Genomic DNA, 18,390 nt, shown 5'->3' with positions numbered 1-18,390 from the left:
AAGAGTGGTGACTTCCTGGGGCATGGGGGAGGATGGGGAAAACGGGGAGATACTAGTCAAAGGGTGTAAACTTCCAAATATAAGATGATCAAGTTCTCAGGATCTATCACACAGCATGGTGATTACAGCTAATAATCCTGTATCATACACACACACACACACACACACATACATTTTGTCTTTTGTCTTTTTAGGGCTGCACCCATGGCTTATGGAGGTTCCCAGGTTAGGGGTCTAATTGGAGCTGTTGCCAATGGCCTACTCAAGAGCCACAGCAACACCAGATCTGAGCCATGTCTGCGACCTACACCACAGCTCACGGCAACACCAGACCCTTAACCCACTGAGCAAGGGCAGGGATGGAACCTGCAACCTCATGGTTCCTAGTCAGATCTGTTTCCACTGCACCACGACGGGAACTCCCCTAATACTGTATTATATATTTGAATGTGATCTTAAACATTCTCAGTACAAAAAAGAAATGGTAGACGTTCCCACTGTGGTGCAGCAGAAAAGAATCTGACTAGTATCCAAGAGGATGATCCCTGGGCTCGCTCAGTGGGTTGGGGATCCAGCACTGCCGTGAGCTGTGGTGCAGGTCACAGACGTGGCTTGGATCCTGTGTGGCCATGGCTGTGGCACAGGCCAGCAGCTGTAGCTCTGATTCGACCCCTGGTGTGGAACTTCCATATGCCATGGGTGTGGCCCCAAAAAGGAAGAAAAAAAAAAGAAAGAAAGAAATGGTAATTATGGGATGTGATGCAGGTGTCACCTAATGCTACGATGGCAATCATGTTGCAATAGATGAATCAACACATTGTACAACTGAAACTTACACAATGTTATATGCCTATGATATCTCAGTTAAGCTAGAACCACCCCTCTGTGTATAACTACCACATACCTACCAGATTAGCTAAAATCTTCAAAAGACTGTCAGTACCCAGTGCTGAAAGGAGAAATGGAGCATCTGGAACTTTCGTGGGTTGTTGGTGGGAGTATAAACCAGTATGACTACTTTGGAAAAAGTAGTCTGGAATTATCTGCTAACACGGAACAGTCATTTCCCTCCTCGGTATTTGTCCAATAAAAATGTATGCATATAAACACAAGACATGCAAAAGAATGATTTAAAAAAAATCTCAAATATCCATCAACGTGTGAATGGATAGACAAAGTGTGATATATTTTTACAAGGAAATACTACACAGCAATGAAAATGAGCAAACTGGCATTATGTGGAATAATATGAATGTTCTCACAAACACAAGGTTGAAAGAAACACAAAAAAGGAACGGGTAGTGTTTGATGTCATTTATATTAAGTTCAAAATGAGCAAAATTATGCCTTTGAAAAGGAAGGAAGATGCATGCACCCCTATGTTCACCACTATTCACAATAGGCAAGACATGGAAACAACCTAAATGCCCATTGACAGATGAATGGATTAAGATGTGGTACATATATGCAATGGAGTACGACTCAGCAATAAAAAAGAACAAAATAATGTCATTTGCAGCAACATGGCTGGACCTAGAGCTTTTCATACTAAGTGAAGTCAGAAAGAGAGATAAATACTATAAGATATCACGTATATGTGGAATCTAAAATATGGCACAGATGATCCTATCTGCAAAACAGAAACAGATCGCAGACATGGAGAACAGACGAGTGGTTGCCTGGGGGGAGGGGGAGGGAGTGGGATGGATGGGGAGTTCTTGGTAGGTGGATACAAACTAGCATTTGGAATGGATAAGCAATGAGGTCCTACTGTACAGCACAGGGAATTGTGTGTGATTGCGTCACTGCTGTATAAGAGAAATTGAAGAAATGTAAATCAATCATACTGTAATTAAAAAAAAAAGAAAAAAAGGAAGGAAGGGGTAGTGACTGGGAGGGAACACTAGAGGGCTTCTGGGACTCCTATTAACAGCCTATATCTTGATTTTGGGGGATGGTTACATAGATGAATTCACTTTGTGATAATTCATCAAGGTACACCCTTAAGATTATACATTTTTCTGCATGTAGAGCATGTTTCAATAAAAAAGTGAAAATATTTGCCCAGAAGGAAACAGTGGGAGAAGGTGTGCTACACATCAAAAAAATATTCCAGGGGTCTGCCAATCCAATGACCCTAGTTTTACTTAAATTACACCAAGCCTGAAAACATTTGAAAATCACTCTTCAAAAGGATAGTATCACCAACAAATGACTATAACAGCAATTTTGTTTTTCTTTTTAGGGCTGCACCCATGGCATATGGAAGTTCCCAGGCTAGGGGTTGAAGTGGAGCTACAGCTGCCAGCCTACGTCACAGCCACAGCAACGCGGGATTCGAGTCATGACTGAGACCTATACTGCAGTTCATGGCAATGGCTGATCCTTAACCCACTGAGCGAGGCCAGGGATCAAACTTGCAACATTATGGATACCAGTCAAGTTCATAACTCACTGTACAACCAATGGGGACTCCTAGAAAAGATATATTAAGTTCTGGTTCAGACACTCAAAGTACTCCTAGGACTATTTTGTTGTCTCTCTCTCTCTCTTCCTTCCTTCCTTCCTTCCTTCCTTCCTTTCTTTTTCTTTTTCTTTTTCTTTTTTTTTGTCTTTTTAGAGCCACACCTGCGGCATATGGAGGTTCCCAGGCTAGGGGTTGAATTGGGGCTGAAGCCTCCAGCCTACACTACAGCCACAGCAATGTGGGATGTGAGCCCCATCTGTGATCTATACCACAGCTCGTGGCAATGTCGGATCCTTAACCCACTCAGCAAGGCTAGGGATCGAACCTGCGTCCTCATGGTTACTAGCCAGATTCATTTCTGCTGAGTCACCACAGGAACTCCAGGACTATTTTGTTTACTCACATAAGGTACTAATAACATTGCTTTGACCTGTTAGAATGATGGTGAGAATGGAAAATGGGGCAGTGGAAGAGAAGAGGTAGGAGATTCTAAACCATGAAATGAAAAATTACCTTGAGTTGGTTTTTCTCCTTTTTGAATTTTAGTGCTCTTTGGTTTTTAATTCTGCAAAGAACTTTTCTTACAAGTTAACAGAACCTAGTCGGAACAATACAACAGATAATGATTTGATGAATTTTTATGTTTAAAAATAACTGAGGGATGATGCGAGTGCAGTAGAGTGTTGACTGCAGGACAACAGCTTCATGTGGTTGTATATGAAATAAAAAAATATCTGAAACAAAGACTGTCTCACAAGCAATAGATGAACTTCAAGTCATTCTGTGGGCTTTCCCTGCTCTGTAAAACACACATACACATACACACTCTCTCTGTAAATTATCATATATACATGATAATCTGAAAAGACTCTTCTAAACAAGTCATGGTTTAAAGAAGAATCATGATGGAAAAGACAAAATAATTAGAATTGAACAAGGCTAGTACCACACCGTCCACATGTAACGTTTAGCCCAAGCATTCTCAAACACAAATTTATCATCTTCCATGCATTTTTAAAATTAAATGCAAAAACTAAAGCGGTTAATTCCCCAATTCAAAAAAACAAAACAAAAACAGAAAGCAAGGCAAAGACCAACAGAGCAAACCTAGAAAATCGAGATGAAAAAAAAAAAAAATAAAAGAGGTCAATGAAAGGAGGACAGACAATCAACAAAATCAATAAAATAGTTCCCTTGACCTTGGGAAAAAACGAGGAGCAGCCTGTCTAGCCAGTGAAAGGACCACAGCCACAGCAGGGTGTGTACCACACATACACTTGAGGGCTCTTCACTCCAGGCTCATGTGTCCTGGTGGCCAACAGACCGGCTTCCCTTAAACAAGGTGCCCACTGCCGCTCGGTCAGCGGCTTCCTTTCCCGTCTGAGGAAAGCCTAGGGCTGCTCCCAGGAGCACAGGGACATGGGGTGCCGTGCTCTTTGGAGGCGGACGTGAAGCCAACATGATGCTAACATGCTTCACGGGCTGTGGGATAATGGCTCATGTACTGCTGTCTCCGAAGTATGTCAAAACCTCCCCCAGGCTGGACGAACTCTTGGCCTCATTTCCTTCACTTTCCTTCCATCTTTTGTCCCCTTTGCAGCCAGCTTGCTTTCTTCTTCCTCTTTTCCCTCTCCTCTGCTTCCCCCTTTTGCTGGCATACAACATGCATGTGGTAAAGTGCACAAATTGCCAGTGAACCGCCTGACAGGTTCTAACACACGTGTGCACACGTGTAACCGCCACGAGATCAAGCTAGCGCATATCTCTGGCTCCTAGAAGGCGCCTTCCGCCCCGCTCAAATCTCTCTTTGCTATGCCTTCTGCCCAAGATATTTTTCCACCCAGTAAACATGTGGCTCATTCCTTACCTCCTTCAAGTCTTTGCTTCACTGTCAATTTCTTAGCGAGGCGTGATCACTCTATTTAAAATTACAACACACTCTTTTTTTTTTTTTTTGGCATTTCTTCTGCAGCATATGGAGGTTCCCAGGCTAGGGGTCGAATCGGAGCTGTAGCCACCGGCCTATGCCAGAGCCACAGCAATATGGGATCCGAGCCACGCCTGCGACCTACAGCACAGCTCGTGGCAACGCCGGATCCCTAACCCACGGAGCAAGGCCAGGGATCGAACCCGCAACCTCATGGCTCCTAGTTGGATTCGTTAACCACTGCGCTACAATGCGAACTCCAACAACACACTCTTTATCCTCCGCCTGTGTGTATATATATGTACACACAGATATACACAGATGTATAGTCTGTATTTCCCCCCATTGAAATGTAAGTTGCACTATGACAGAGATTTTCAATGTTTGACACTTCTGTGCCCCAATACCCCCCAGCCTGGTACGTCATGAGCCCTGAGTAGTTCTTTCTTGAATGAATGGTTTAGTTATTAAAGGTATAACCAGTCAGCCTGGTCTACAACTGCCTAAAATCCCAAATGAAGGGGATTCTTAGACTATTATTCTAACTCAGGTATAATTTAAAAATACGTCCTCTTTGGAGTTTCCATCGTGGCTTAGTGGAAACAAATCCGACTAGCATCCATGAGGACGCAGGTTCGACCCCTGGCCTCTGTCAGTAGGTTAAGGATCTGGCGTTGCCGTGAACTGTGGTGCAGGTCACAGATGCAGCTTAGATCTGGCGTTGCTGTGCTGGCAGCTATAGCTCTGATTTGACCCCTAGCTGGGCAACCTCCATAAGCTTCGGGTGTGGCCCTAAAAAGACCAAGAAACCGCCATTCCTTGAAGGTCCTTAAGTCTCTGCTCATTGAAACTCAAGCTCTAGCAGAAAGAAGAGCACCAGGATGCTGCAAGAAACAGCTCTTGGGCTGTGCCGATGGGTGCAGCATCGCCACAAGGAGGAACGAAGGAGGACCTCTACCCCGGGGTGCAAAGCCAGTGGCCTCAGTTTGGAGGGATGAAGCAGGCACTTAACCCCCCATAGGGGACCCCCTGGGAGCTGGCGGATGTGCCCATTAAAGTTAAGTGCTTGGGGGCACTAGGGTGCTGCTGCTTTATAGAAGTTCAATGAATTAGAAGAGAGAGATAAGGAACTGGATGAGGACTTTGCATGGTGTGTTAGGAAGGCAACAAATATTGGCAACAGATACCGCCTGGCGGGAAGGAGTGAGGAAACAGAAGGAACACGTTTCTGCTGAGGCCACTGGTGAGAAGCAGGTTCAAAAACGGGCTGGATGCACGGCCAAACCGCTGCATCGGCTGAATTCTTACCTCTGGTGGTCATCCATGGGTGCAATTCAGGTCCTGCTTGACCAAGACTGGGGTCGTGGCAAATGGAATAGGGGTGGGTGGGAAACATCTGAGGACCCAAGGATGCCCAAGTGTGCCCAAGGAATGTAGCCTGTTCTCTCACTGACTCTTTCCCACTAGGAAAACCTGAGGACCCACCTCAACGGTCAGCACTATATCTGTGACCAAGGTCCAAGTGAGACGTGGGCCCAAGGAGGACAGTCAAAAGCTGTGGAAGGAAGAGGTCATGTGTACCCCACACCAACTGCAGTCATTATCTGCGCTGAGCTAGGAACAAGTCGGGGACGACTGTGCGTAGATTTGCAAGTGCTTGACAAGGAGCTGAAGTACCAATTTGGATCATGCAGAACTGGTTGCTATGGTGAAGCCTCATCAGAGACACTCTGTTCAATATGCTACTGCAGGATGAAACTCTGATGGTGTGTCAGGACGGCTGATTCAGATCTAAGCCCAGCACCGGCCTGGGCCCACGGGCAAGAAAGGCGATTGTTAGTAAGACGACGCATAAAGAGGAGCAGAGGCTGAGGGAAGGGCAGAAACGTGGACCAGCTAAGCGCCATGCTGCTGAGGGGCCACAGGACAACACGGTCCTTCAGAGCTGCCTTAAAACCTGAGTAGTTTCCTGGGTTTCTATGAGATTCCTTTCCCTGACTACCATATGTATCCTTATTAAAAACCAAAATACTACTTGAGATAGTATATGGTCATCGTGGGGCCCAGGGAAGGCTCCCAGCATCCCTCAATGGCATATCGATTATTTTGAATTACTGTTACTTAAGAAAGAGCCAGTGCGGAGCTCCCGTTGTGGCTCGGTGGAAACGAATCTGACTAGCATCCATGAGGATGCAGGTTCCATCCTTGGCCTCACTCAGTGGGTTAAGGATCCAGGGTTGCTCTGAGCTGTGGTGTCAGTCACAGACATGGCTCAGACTGGCATTGCTGTGGCTGTGGTATGGCCATTGGCTACAGCTCCGATTCAACCCCAGCCTGGAAACCTCCATTATGCTGTGAGTGTGGCCCCCAAAGGACAAAAGACAAAAAAGAAATAGCTGATGCAAGAAGGATGCTTTGACCTTCCTCTTTCTCTAAAACCGGGAAATAAATCTCCCATGTGAAAGATGCCCTCCCTGGACCAAGAGGTAGAAAGATATCATTATCACCAGAAATGGGGAATTCTGGGCTGTATAAATATACTTCTTTACTATCCCAAACTTGGCATACATCCCTTGTAATTAAGCACCCAAACCTGACTTTCTTTGCCCCGTCAAATCCTCACAACTGTATTGTTTCTTTACACAGAAAGACATAAAAGGGACTGACTTTGGGTCACTCTCTGAGCATCATCTTACCACCTCTCAAGCCCACAAAATTAAATTGGGGTTTCTCCCATTAACCTGTCTCTTGTCGATTCCACTGGTCCGGCCACAAGAACTCAAGAGGGATAGAGGGAATTTTCCTCCTTCTTGATCAGCCCAATCGGTTCCCTGGAGCCAGAAAAGCCCAACTCACACAGGAACAGCACCCATGTGGAAGGAGAAACGAGGAGCAGAGCAGGAGAGGAGGTAAGTGTGGGACCCATAAGGACATGTTTCCATTGATGACTCTTGTTTCTGAAAACCTTCCAAGCAGGTTCTGAAACACAGTGTTCCCGGAGGTCTTCTCCTCCCTGGAATAATTCATAACCTGATGGAACTGCATGGAAATTAGAGCTCACTCGGTGTATTAAAAGTGAGAGGGGAAGACAGAGGGCCAGCAAGAAAAGAGATTTCCTTTCTCTTTTCCTCACTCCCGAAGCACGGATGCTCTCAAATCACTTGCCCCTTCTCCCTCTAGACTCATCATTCTAGCCTCTCGTTATACATGCAGCTGCTTTCAAATTTTTATCTTAACTGCTGAATTCTCCTTCCCTGTGCAGTATTACTTCCAGTCATCTACGGGATGCATCTTTCTAAGTTTCACCAATACCTGAAACTCAACTTGACTAAAATTGCCATCTTTCTCCTCCATCCCCTCCCGGCTTCTTTATCCCTGCTATTAGCATCATCATGTTTAAAGGCTCCTTGTCTTAAACTCTGTTTTTCATTTCAAAGCATTTCCTACCAAAAAAAAAAAAAAAAGGATAAAGAATAAAATAACAAATACAATAACAAATCTCATTATTCAGATGTAATATGTGGCCGTCTTTGCTTCAGATGGCACATTTTTATAGGTGCAGCCCAAAGCCCCTGCCCCATTCAATCTGCTCCTCCTAAGAGGTTAGTTTCCCTCCCAGCGCGCTGACCTGGGGATGAAGGCTGATGAGCATCAGAACTGACTCTCAGGAGGGGCGGGGCCCCTGGCAAGGGAGTGGGGAGGTGACCAGGGAAGGGAAGGCAGCCAGTGGGGCCCATTATTGAGGTGGCTCCCTGGGGTAGGGGTGGGGGTGGGCAGCTGCAGCTCATTCCTACAGCAAAGCTCCAGCAAACGGTGTGAAACACATCTCAGAATCACCGTGGCCCATGAGTGGTGGAGTTGGAGTAATTATACCCCTACACCCACCAGTCATTTTTTTTTGGGGGGGGGGTGCATTTCCAGCTCTCTGTGTGCGCACAGAGGGCTCTGGCAGCTTGGGGGGGGGGGAGACTTCTGACAGAGGTGCGGCTGTTGGAAGTGAGGCTGTGCACAGAAGTGGTAGGGACTGCAGGGGATACAGGCAGCGCACCGGAGCCTCTGTGACTGCGTATCCATCCTACTGACACTGTTTCACCTTGGCCACGACTGAGAAGGTGGTGAGTTTGTGTCTAACACACCGGGATCGCCGACACTGACGATGACGCTGAGCAGCAACAGTGACTGTCAATACACACCGGCCAACCTGAGATGGGAAGGCAGTTTGCAATGAGAGCATCTGCCCAGAGATCTGTTTAACCACTTAGTGAATTCGTGTCATGTGCCAGACGGGTCTCCCTTTAATAGAAAGTAAGGAAAAGAAACGAGATACACTTTGACAGCATCTGACTTTCTCCATTATCTTCCTCCACCTCCTACCTCGAGACTGTAGGTTTCTTAGGCTTCAGCTGGGATAGATAATATATCATTACAGGTCTTTGCTAAGAAGGCTACATGTGATCAAGAGTGTCTTTGGACATCATTTTCCTCTTAGCTGCCACCCATTCGCCTCTCGACCAAAAGGGATGTGTGTGTGTGTTTGTGGGGTCGGGGATGGCTCAACAGAGACAAATTCCAATCAGGTACTAAGCCTGCAGTGATGATCTAAATGATTTGGCAAAGCCGGGAAGAGTTTGCCTTCAATGAACCTCACAATCAACAAGATTTTTTTTTTGGGGGGGTCTTTTTAGGGCCACACCTGCAGCACATGGAAGTTTCCAGGCCAGGGGTTGAAACGGAGCTGCAGCTGCCGGTCCATGCTACAGCCTCAGCAATGTGGGATCCGAGCTGCATCTGGGACCTACGCCGCAGCTCATGGCCATGCTGGATCCTTAACCCACTGCGCGAGGCCAGGGATCAAACCCGCATTCTCATGGTAACTACTCGGGTTCATTACCATTGAGCCATGACGGGAACTCCCAGGACTCTTGATTTAATACAATAAAATCACAAAACAGTTTGTTTCACATTCCCTTCGGCAGAGGCCAAAAGGATTTGAAGTACCCTTGAAATAATACTTCTCACAGATCCCATTACTGGACAAACACAGACCTTAACAGAGAGAGAAAGATCCCCCAGTGCGTGGAAAGATCCAGGAGGAACTTGCTGAAGAACCCCATAGAGCAGGATAAAACATTTTCAGTCTCATATTGAGATTCAAGGAGACATCCACCACATTTCCTACTTCAAATAAGAAATGATTACAGAATGTGAAAGCGCCACGGAGAAAGTGCGTGACTTACTTGGATGCAGGGCAGAGGTAAAATATATTGTGAAAAGAACTTCTGGAAACGGCATTCACTTTTCCATCGAAAAGAGAGGTGATGTTTTCATAAAGGAGTTCGCTACTGTTTCTCTACCTGAGTCCGTTTCCACCTACAACAAGCCTTACGAAAATATATACGAAAATACATTTTGTGTCACAACATTTAAGCAGTGAGTAGGATTAGGAATAAAGAAAGATCACTTATCTACAAACAACAAATGCCAGAGAGGGTGTGGAGAAAAGGGAACCCTCCTACACTGTCAGTGGGAATGTAAATTGGTACAACTACTATGGAGAACAGTATTGGGGGTGCCTCAGAAAACTAAATAGAGGACGACCATGTGATCCAGCAGGCCCACCCCCTGCCATGTATCTGGACCAAACTTCCATTGAAAAAGAAACATGTATCCCTATGTTCATGGCAGCACTATTCGCAATCGCCAAGACATGGAAACAACCTAAATGTCCATCGGGAGATGAATGGGTTAAAAAGATGTGGTGCATATACATAAAGGAATACTACTCAGCCAGAAAAAAGAACAAAATAATGCCATTTGCAGCAACCTGGATGGAACTAGAGACTCTCATACGAAGTGACCTAAGTCAGAAAGAGAAAGACAAGTACCATACAATGTCACTTTTATCTGGAATCTAACATACGGCACATATGGACCTGTCTACAGAAAAGAAACAAACTCAGGGACATGGAGAACAGACTTGTGGTTGCCAAGGGGGAGAGCTTGGGATGGACTGGGAGTTTGGGATGAGTAGATGCAAACTACTGCGTTTGGAGTGGATACACAATGAGATCCTGCTGTACAGCACAAGGAACTGTATCCAATCCCTTGTGATGGAACATGATGGAGGATAATACGAGAAAAAGAATGTATCTATATGTATAACTGGGTCACTCTGCTGTACAGCAGAAATGGAGAGAACACTGTAAATCAACTCTAATAATTTTTTTTTTAAAAGAAAGGTCACATAGAACACAGAGTCCTCTGTCCGAAAATGAAACGTGTTTTGGGTGTTGTTATTCTCTTGGAAGGTTTGGATCCTCCTTATAGAAAACACTTGGGCATAAAACTTGAGATTGGCATAAAACTTCAGAACTCCCGGGCTCCCTGAAGCCAAAGGTTCTGGAGGTCCGTCTGCTGACCCACCTGTGGTCCAGGAGCAGCAGGCTAAGAGCCCTTTGCTCGGGGAGGAGCAGAGAACACTTACGTTGTACAGCGGGATGGTCTTCATCACTTTGTACTGCTTCGTGGGGTCCATCTTATACAGGTGACGGTCAGTGACAAAAATCGCCCGATCTTCCACCTTACTAAACCGATTCACCTGCAAGGAAACAAAATAACAAACCATAACGTCTCTCGCCACAAACGACATCAAAGGGTCTGTCGGGAAGACACCCAGGGGCAGAGATGGCTGGCTGGGGGGGGGGGGCAAATTCAGCAACAGATGTGTACCAGCTGCAGCCACCTGATGGGATGCAAAAGACACTTAAGAGAAGTGAAAGGGGGGATAGTTCCAGAGTCGTGGAATTTTACAATTTCACAGGGAAAACAAGAAAAACACAGACAGCCTGAAAGGACCCCAAACCACGTAACCCAGACACCATCAAGAAAGTGAAACAGGCAACGCGCAGAACAGGAGAAAGTCTTTTTGCGAATCACTTCATCTGAAAAGGAACTCTTTATGTTGACTATAGAAAGACGAGAATATATGTTGTATCTAGAGTATCTCACGCAATAATAAAAAGTCCCACATGTTTTTTTTTTTTTTACATGGGTAAAAAATTTGAAGAGATCCTTTCCAAAGAAGATAGACCAATGGCTGCAACAAAACAGGAAAAGAGGCTTGACATCCTTAGTCTAAAGGAGAACCACAATGAGAACCACCTCACGTCCACTAGGATGGAGGTGATGATAACAAAGTCAGTAACAAGTGCTGGCCAGGATGTGGAGAAACTGGACCCCTCGTCTCGACTGATGGGATCTAAAACGCTGCAGTCACTTTGGAAAATAGTCTGGCAGCTCCTCAAATGGTGAAACATAGACTTACCATAACTTAGAAATTTCACTCCTGAGTATTTACCCAAGGGAGCTGAAAACACGTCTACACAAAAACTTCTGCCTGAATGTTCACCACAGCCTCAATCGTAGCAGCTAAAAAGTACACACAACCTAAATATCTACCAACTGATGAATATATAAATAAAATAATATATCCAGACAATGGAATATAATTTGGCAATAACAAGAATGAAACATTGGTACATGTTATAATGTGGATGAAAACATCATGCCAAGTAAAAGAAGCCAGTCACAAAGGACCATAGGCTGTATGACTCCACTGTATGATTCCAGCGATGTGCAATGTCCAGAATAAGCAAATCTATAGCAATAGGGCATAGACTAGTGGTTTCGTGGGGCTTCGAGAGATGGGAGGTTTAGGGGGAGGACAGCTGAGGGGTTTGGAGTTTCTCTTGGGGTTAATGAAATTGTTCAACAATTGATGGTGGTGATGGATGCACAACCCCAACTACAGTACGACTGTATACTTTAAAATGAATTGCATGGTGGAGTTCCCCTCGTGGCACAGTGATTAATGAATCTGACTAGGAACCATGAGGTTGCAGGTTCGATCCCTGGCCTTGCTCAGTGGGTTAGGGATCTGGCGTTGCCGTGAGCTGTGGTGTAGGTTGCAGACGCGGCTCAGATCCCGTGTTGCTGTGGCGCTGGCATAGGCCAGTGGCTACAGCTCTGATTTGACCCCTAGCCTGGGAACCTCCACATGCCATGGGAGCGGCCCTAGAAAAGACAAAAAAAAAAAAAAATGAATTGCATGGTAAGAAAATTCTCTCTCAATAAAGCTATAAAAAAAGTAGCTCCCATTTGAAACAATTCATTCTGTCCCTTCCCTAACATGCTAGCAGGTGTACTATAGGTTAACTTCCCTAAAGTATGTCATTAAATCTATGTGGCTTTTTTTTTTTTTTGTCTTTTTGCCTTTTCTAGGGCCGCTCCCACAGCATATGGAGGTTCCCAGGCTAGGGGTTGAATTGGAGGTGTAGTCGCCAGCCTACACCAGCACCACAGCAAAGCCAGATCCAAGCTGCGTCTGCAACCTACACCACAGCTCACGGCAACGCCAGATCCTTAACCCACCGGGCAAGGCCAGGGATCGAACCTGCAACCTTATGGTTCCTAGTTGGATTCGTTAACCACTGTGCCACGACAGGAACTCCCATTAAATCTATGTTTTACATTAAATCCACTGCTGAAATAAGTCAAAGGGAGACAAATACTGTATGCTAGCACTTATCTGTGGAATCTAAAAAATACAACAAATAGTGAATTAAAAAAAAAAAAAAAAGAAGCAGGGAGTTCCCATTATGGTGCAGCGGAAAGGAATCTGACTAGGAACCATGAGGTTGCGGGTTTGATCCCTGGTCTTGCTCAGTGGGTTAAGGATCTGGTGTTGCTGTGAACTGTGGTGTAGGCAGATGTGGCTCAGATCCTGCATTGCTGTGGCTGCGGCGTAGGCCAGCAGCTGTAGCTCCGATTCGACTCCTAGCCTGGGAACCTCCATATGCCATGGGTGTAGCCCCAAAAAGCAAAAGGAAAAAAAAAAAGGAAGCAGACTCACAGATGCAGAGAACCAATGTTATCCATGGAAGTGGGGAGGGGCAGTATAAGGGTTGGGGGTTAAGACGTAAACTATTAGGTATTAAATAAGCTACAAGGATATTCTGTACAAAATGGGGGAATGTAGCCAATATTTTATAACGCCAGATCCTTCACCCAGTGTGCGAGGCCAGGGACTGAACCCGCATCCTCATGGACACTATGTCGGGTTCTTAACCCGCTGAGTCACAATGAGACCTCCTAGTTATGCGCCCCTTAAAAAATTAATATTCAACAGAACACTGGTTCGTGAACACCCTCTTGGAGAACACGAGTCATTCCCGTATCCATCTTAGCATATGGAAAAGACAGAACATTTAAAACGGAATCTGAATAATGAGTAAAAGTCAGACTCCGCATCTTTGGTGAGAGCATCCTGAGAAATACATGAGGGTGTTGCCAAAAAATACAGAAAACAACCAAACCAACCCCTGATTGCGTAATTTCGCAAGGTCACACAAGATTCAAGAAAACAACCAGCCGGGTGGTAAAAGTGGAGCGAGTACAGTGCTTTTTAGGATGAGTCCATGCGTCAGTCGGGAAACCAACAAACAAAAACCTCAAAGCAGCAATTATATTGAAGGACTGCTTAGAAATATTACACTCTTTTTTTTTTTAATGTAGAAGTGTAATTTCTAAAAAGAACAGGTCATAAATCTTTACCTTGAGGTTGAGCAGCTCAAATCATCCTCAAAGCCATGAATCACGTGAGTGGGGAGGACGTCATGTCACCAAGTTAAAGCTCTGAGCTGCCTAACTCAGCCACCTCTAAACGGCAAAGAAAACATTTTCTACGCGTAGGTGGATTTGCAAATTCAAACTGAAAGTAATTAGGGCCTAGGGACACTATTTCCCTTCCTCTTCAGTTCATAAAGTAAGAGAAAACCTACATCCGACTCAGTGCTAGATAAGATCTTGTTTCTTCTATCCTCCAAGCTAACATCCTCAGCCAGAGAACCATCCCTGTCTTGCTCTTGCTTTCAACACTTCTGAGGATCCATCTGTAGGTGTAGACAGCTCCACAGGGAGCCAGAGATCAGGTCCCCTGTGCAGCGGGACCAGGAGGAAATGTATTACGAGTGAGAGTGAGATGCGCATGTCTCTCCTCTTAGAGGACACTTTAGAACCGTGGTTAATGGGAACATGGCTGTTTCAAAAAGAACCAGAGCCTAAAGAAGACGGCTCTACTGAAGTCATATCAAGTTTACCTCCGCGGTACATCCTTAGGGACTGGAAAGTTTCTAAAGATGACACTGTCTAAGCTATCAGGTGAAGAAAGGCAAGGCATTATTTTGCATGGAACTTAAAAATACAGAAGCGTGACTAAAGCTTTTTTTTTTTTTTTCCCTTCAGGTTTTAATCCAGTAGGACCCAGGGCAAGACATGCTGTCAGTCATCGTAGCGTGATCACAGGAAAGACAGAACCAGGTTTTTCCATAGCAGATGATGCAGTTCTCAAAACCAGCCACATCGCTTTGATCAAGTATGTGGATTATGAAGTTGACTTCCCAGATATCTTGAAATGAGAAAGGAAGTATCCTAGATAGGAGATAGGAGAAAGCGCTAAAGTGGTACATTCCTGGCTGTTCCCTCTGGGTCTGTGAATCTGGTCAGCAAGTCATGCCTTGATTGATCAACGCCAGGTACACTTAAAAAACAGAGCGTCTGCCAGGGAGACTTATCAACTAGAGCATCTGGATCTGGGAGTTCAGAATTAGACTTGAGACTCTTGCATCCAACCTAAGATACTGCCAGCAAGCTTTCCACAGTGACATTTATTTCATTCTAAGTTTAAAACATGCTACTATCTTGTTACAAAGTCTATATTATATTGAGTTGGTCTCCTTTTCTGCAGAACATTTGAACACTAATACCCATTAAATAATTACCCATTTTACACACACACACACACACACACACACACACACACACACACACACACACACTTCAGCTGCACCCATGGCATGCAGAATTTTCCAGCTAGGGACTGAACCTGAGCCACAGCAGTGCCAACACCGAATCTTCAACCACTAGGTTACCAAGGAACTCCCCCAAAATATTTTAAAAAATATATGTGATGGGTTTTTAAAAAATTTTTTTCACCTCTATTCATAACACCACCATAATAATTGTTCTTAAAGACCTTGTCTGTTACTTTTATAATCTGTATCAGTTCCAGATCAGTTTGAATGATGGAGTTTCCTTCTCCTAGGCTGTAATGTCCTGCTGTTCTGTATGCCTGGTAATTTTTGATTGGCTGTCAGGCATCCTGAATTTCATCTGGGTGCTGGACATTGTGCATTCCTACAAATGCGTTTGGGCTTTGTCCTGGGACTCCATTTCGCTACTTGGAAATAGTTGGATTCTTTGGGGGTGATGTGTTGGGTGGGATTAGGGCACTGTTTAGTCAGGGCTAAAGACTCCCCATTACTGAGGCCAAGACTACTGCTAGGACGCCACCCAGTGCCCCATGAATCATGAGGTTTTCCGCTCTGGCTGCAGGGCTACCTGCAACCCGGCGTGAGTACCAGACATCACTACCGCTGGTCCCTAGGGTGGCTCCTTCCTGAGCCTGGGGTGGTTTCCTTATGCGCCCGTGCTACACAGCACTCAGCAGAATCCCTGAAGGGGACACCTGCAAACCTCTGGGGTTCTTTCCATGGGGCTCCCTCTTCTCTGGTTCCCTGCTCCGCACGTTCGAGCTGCCTTGGTATCTTCCACCTCCCAGCTCTGTCTTTCCAATTAGAGAGCCTACTGAGGCTGCCCCTGCTCACGTCCCAGGCCGGAGCTCTCTCAAGAAGGAAAACAGGCTTGGGAGGGGGGCCTCACTTCATGGGCTTCTCCCCTTGCGGGACTACTGTCTTTCCATGCTTGATGTGCACTGTCTTGAAAACCACTGTTTCACATATTTTGTCCTTTTTATTTTTTTTTTTGGTCTTTTTAGGGCTGCACCTGCGGCATATGGAGGTTCCCAGACTAGGGGTCGAATCGGAGCTATAGCCGCCAGCCTACATCAGAGCCACAGCAATGAGGGATCTGAGCCGCAACTTCGACCTACGTCACAGCTCATGGCAACACTGGATCCTTAACCCACGAAGTGAGGTCCAGGATTGAATCCAAGTGCTCATGGATCCCAGCCAGGTTCTTTATGACTGAGCCATGATGGGAACTCCCACCAGCTACGATTTTTTGAACAGCATCAAAGTTGCATAGATTATTTTTGAAAGTGTCTCTGTCTTCAATTCTTAGTAATTTTACAAAATTATACTAGTTATGTATCCATCAATTTGCCCTCTTTTTTGGAACAGTATCACAGAGACAAAGATCCTGAAAAATACTCGGGGGATTGGGGCGGCGGAGGGGGGGAGGGGGGCGAATCTTGAGACATTTTTGGAGAAAAGCTCTTGGCAAGCTAGAGGAGCTCTGATGGGTTAGACAGTTACAAGATCTTTTATAGGAAGCCACTCCTGGCCATTATTATGACATTCCTTTGAATGGCTTTCCTAGTCTTGTCAACAGGTTTTACCCAGCCACCCACACGTCTCAGCCGTCTTCTGTGCAATGAGTGAATATGCCTCTGAGACGGATGCCTTGAATTGGGGTGTGTCCACAATGGGAACTTTTTTTTTTTTTTTTAACCCATATCCTTCTTGTATTCATTTTAGTAGATACGTTGAATTCTAATGTGGACACACATGGTTATTAATGCAATCACATATTGGTGCATATATTGTTTTTTCCCCGGTTTTTGGACTGTCACAATAGACAAGACTGTTCATACGTCTATCTATGGACATAGGTGTAAATATATTGCAGGGTCACTCCTGGGTTGTAGAATTCCTACATAAAGTGGTCTGGACATTTAGAGTTTTGAAAGGTACTGCCACACTGTCCATTCAAAAGGACAGTATCTTATATTCCTACCAAGAATGTTTCCCCAAACCCTTTTAAACACCAGTGGTTATCAACATTCCAAAGTTTGCCAAATTTACAGTTGAAAAATAAGATGTCAATATTTTCATCTGGATAATACTGTAATTATGCACTTTTTGAATATGTGAAACCAAACACTTCTAAAGCCACCTAAACTTGGGTCTTTGTTATGTGGTAATTCTTTGCTAATTTTCTTCTTAATTCTGCCTTTGGATATTGGCATATTTATGTTAACATATCTTCCAGGGTTAACCTAGGCAACATTTTTCTTAAATTCACCCATTTCACTAATCCTTTAAAATCCACTTGCGTCGTTGTGCAAAATGCTCTTTTCTAATTATTTCAATTGCTCCTCTATTTTTTTGAAAACAAGCATTGAGTTTTTTTTTTTTAATGATTGTATTTTTTTACTTTTATTTTTTGCCTGTACCAGCAGCATGCCAACGTTCCCAGGTCAGGAATCCAACCTGAGCCACAGCAGCTTGAGCTGCTGCGGTGACAACGCTGGATCTTTAACCCAGTGAGTGAGGCCAGGGATCGAACCCGCAACCTCAGGGTTCCTAGGTGGATTTGTTTCCACTGCTCCATGACGGGAACTCCTGTTTCTACTTTCCAGCTTCCCTTTTTCCACTTCCTCAGTTGCTCTCGCCCCCCAGGTAAATAGCAGTCCTCACATGTCCTGCTTCAGATAAGCAAATATATTCATAGCTCATGACTCCCCCCTCCGCCCCCCCCCTAAGTCTCACTGTGCCCTTCCTCCCCCCTTTTCCATGTTCTTCCTCCCCTGTCTCTGTTTAAATTCACATAAAACGTACTGAATGATCATTAAATCCAAGGCAGACCAGCAGGTGCTCTGAAAGATACATGTAATGAAATATAAATCCTTGCCCTCGGGGAGGTTGTTCTGTTTGGTTTTGTTGTTGCTGTTGTTTTTTAAGATACGGTGGACAATTGTGATGATCTTTATACAACTACCGATGTGATAAAAAAATAATAAAAAATAATAAAAAAAGATATGGTGGACAGAACACTGCAAATCAACTATACTAAAACATTTTTTCAAAAGAGACAGGGTTCCCCCAAATATCCATTTCCCTTGGGAAGCTTTACGGCC

At 44.9% G+C, this 18,390-nt stretch overlaps 1 protein-coding gene across 2 annotated transcripts in view; it reads right to left on the bottom strand.

Moving 5' to 3' along the window:
- Positions 1-18,390, bottom strand: part of MYO1D (myosin ID) — a 370,077-nt gene that overhangs the window by 143,890 nt on the left and 207,797 nt on the right. For both annotated transcript variants that reach the window (XM_047756630.1, XM_047756631.1), the window contains exon 20: positions 10,879-10,992. In XM_047756630.1, the coding sequence (XP_047612586.1) occupies positions 10,879-10,992 (114 nt within the window). The remainder of the gene's footprint in view (positions 1-10,878; positions 10,993-18,390) is intronic.

The sequence above is a fragment of the Phacochoerus africanus genome, chromosome 14 (genome assembly GCF_016906955.1).
Source record: "Phacochoerus africanus isolate WHEZ1 chromosome 14, ROS_Pafr_v1, whole genome shotgun sequence".
NCBI classification, from domain to species: Eukaryota; Metazoa; Chordata; class Mammalia; order Artiodactyla; family Suidae; genus Phacochoerus; species Phacochoerus africanus.
Note: the sequence above shows the minus strand (reverse complement) of the source record. Positions and strands in the feature narration are given on the sequence as shown.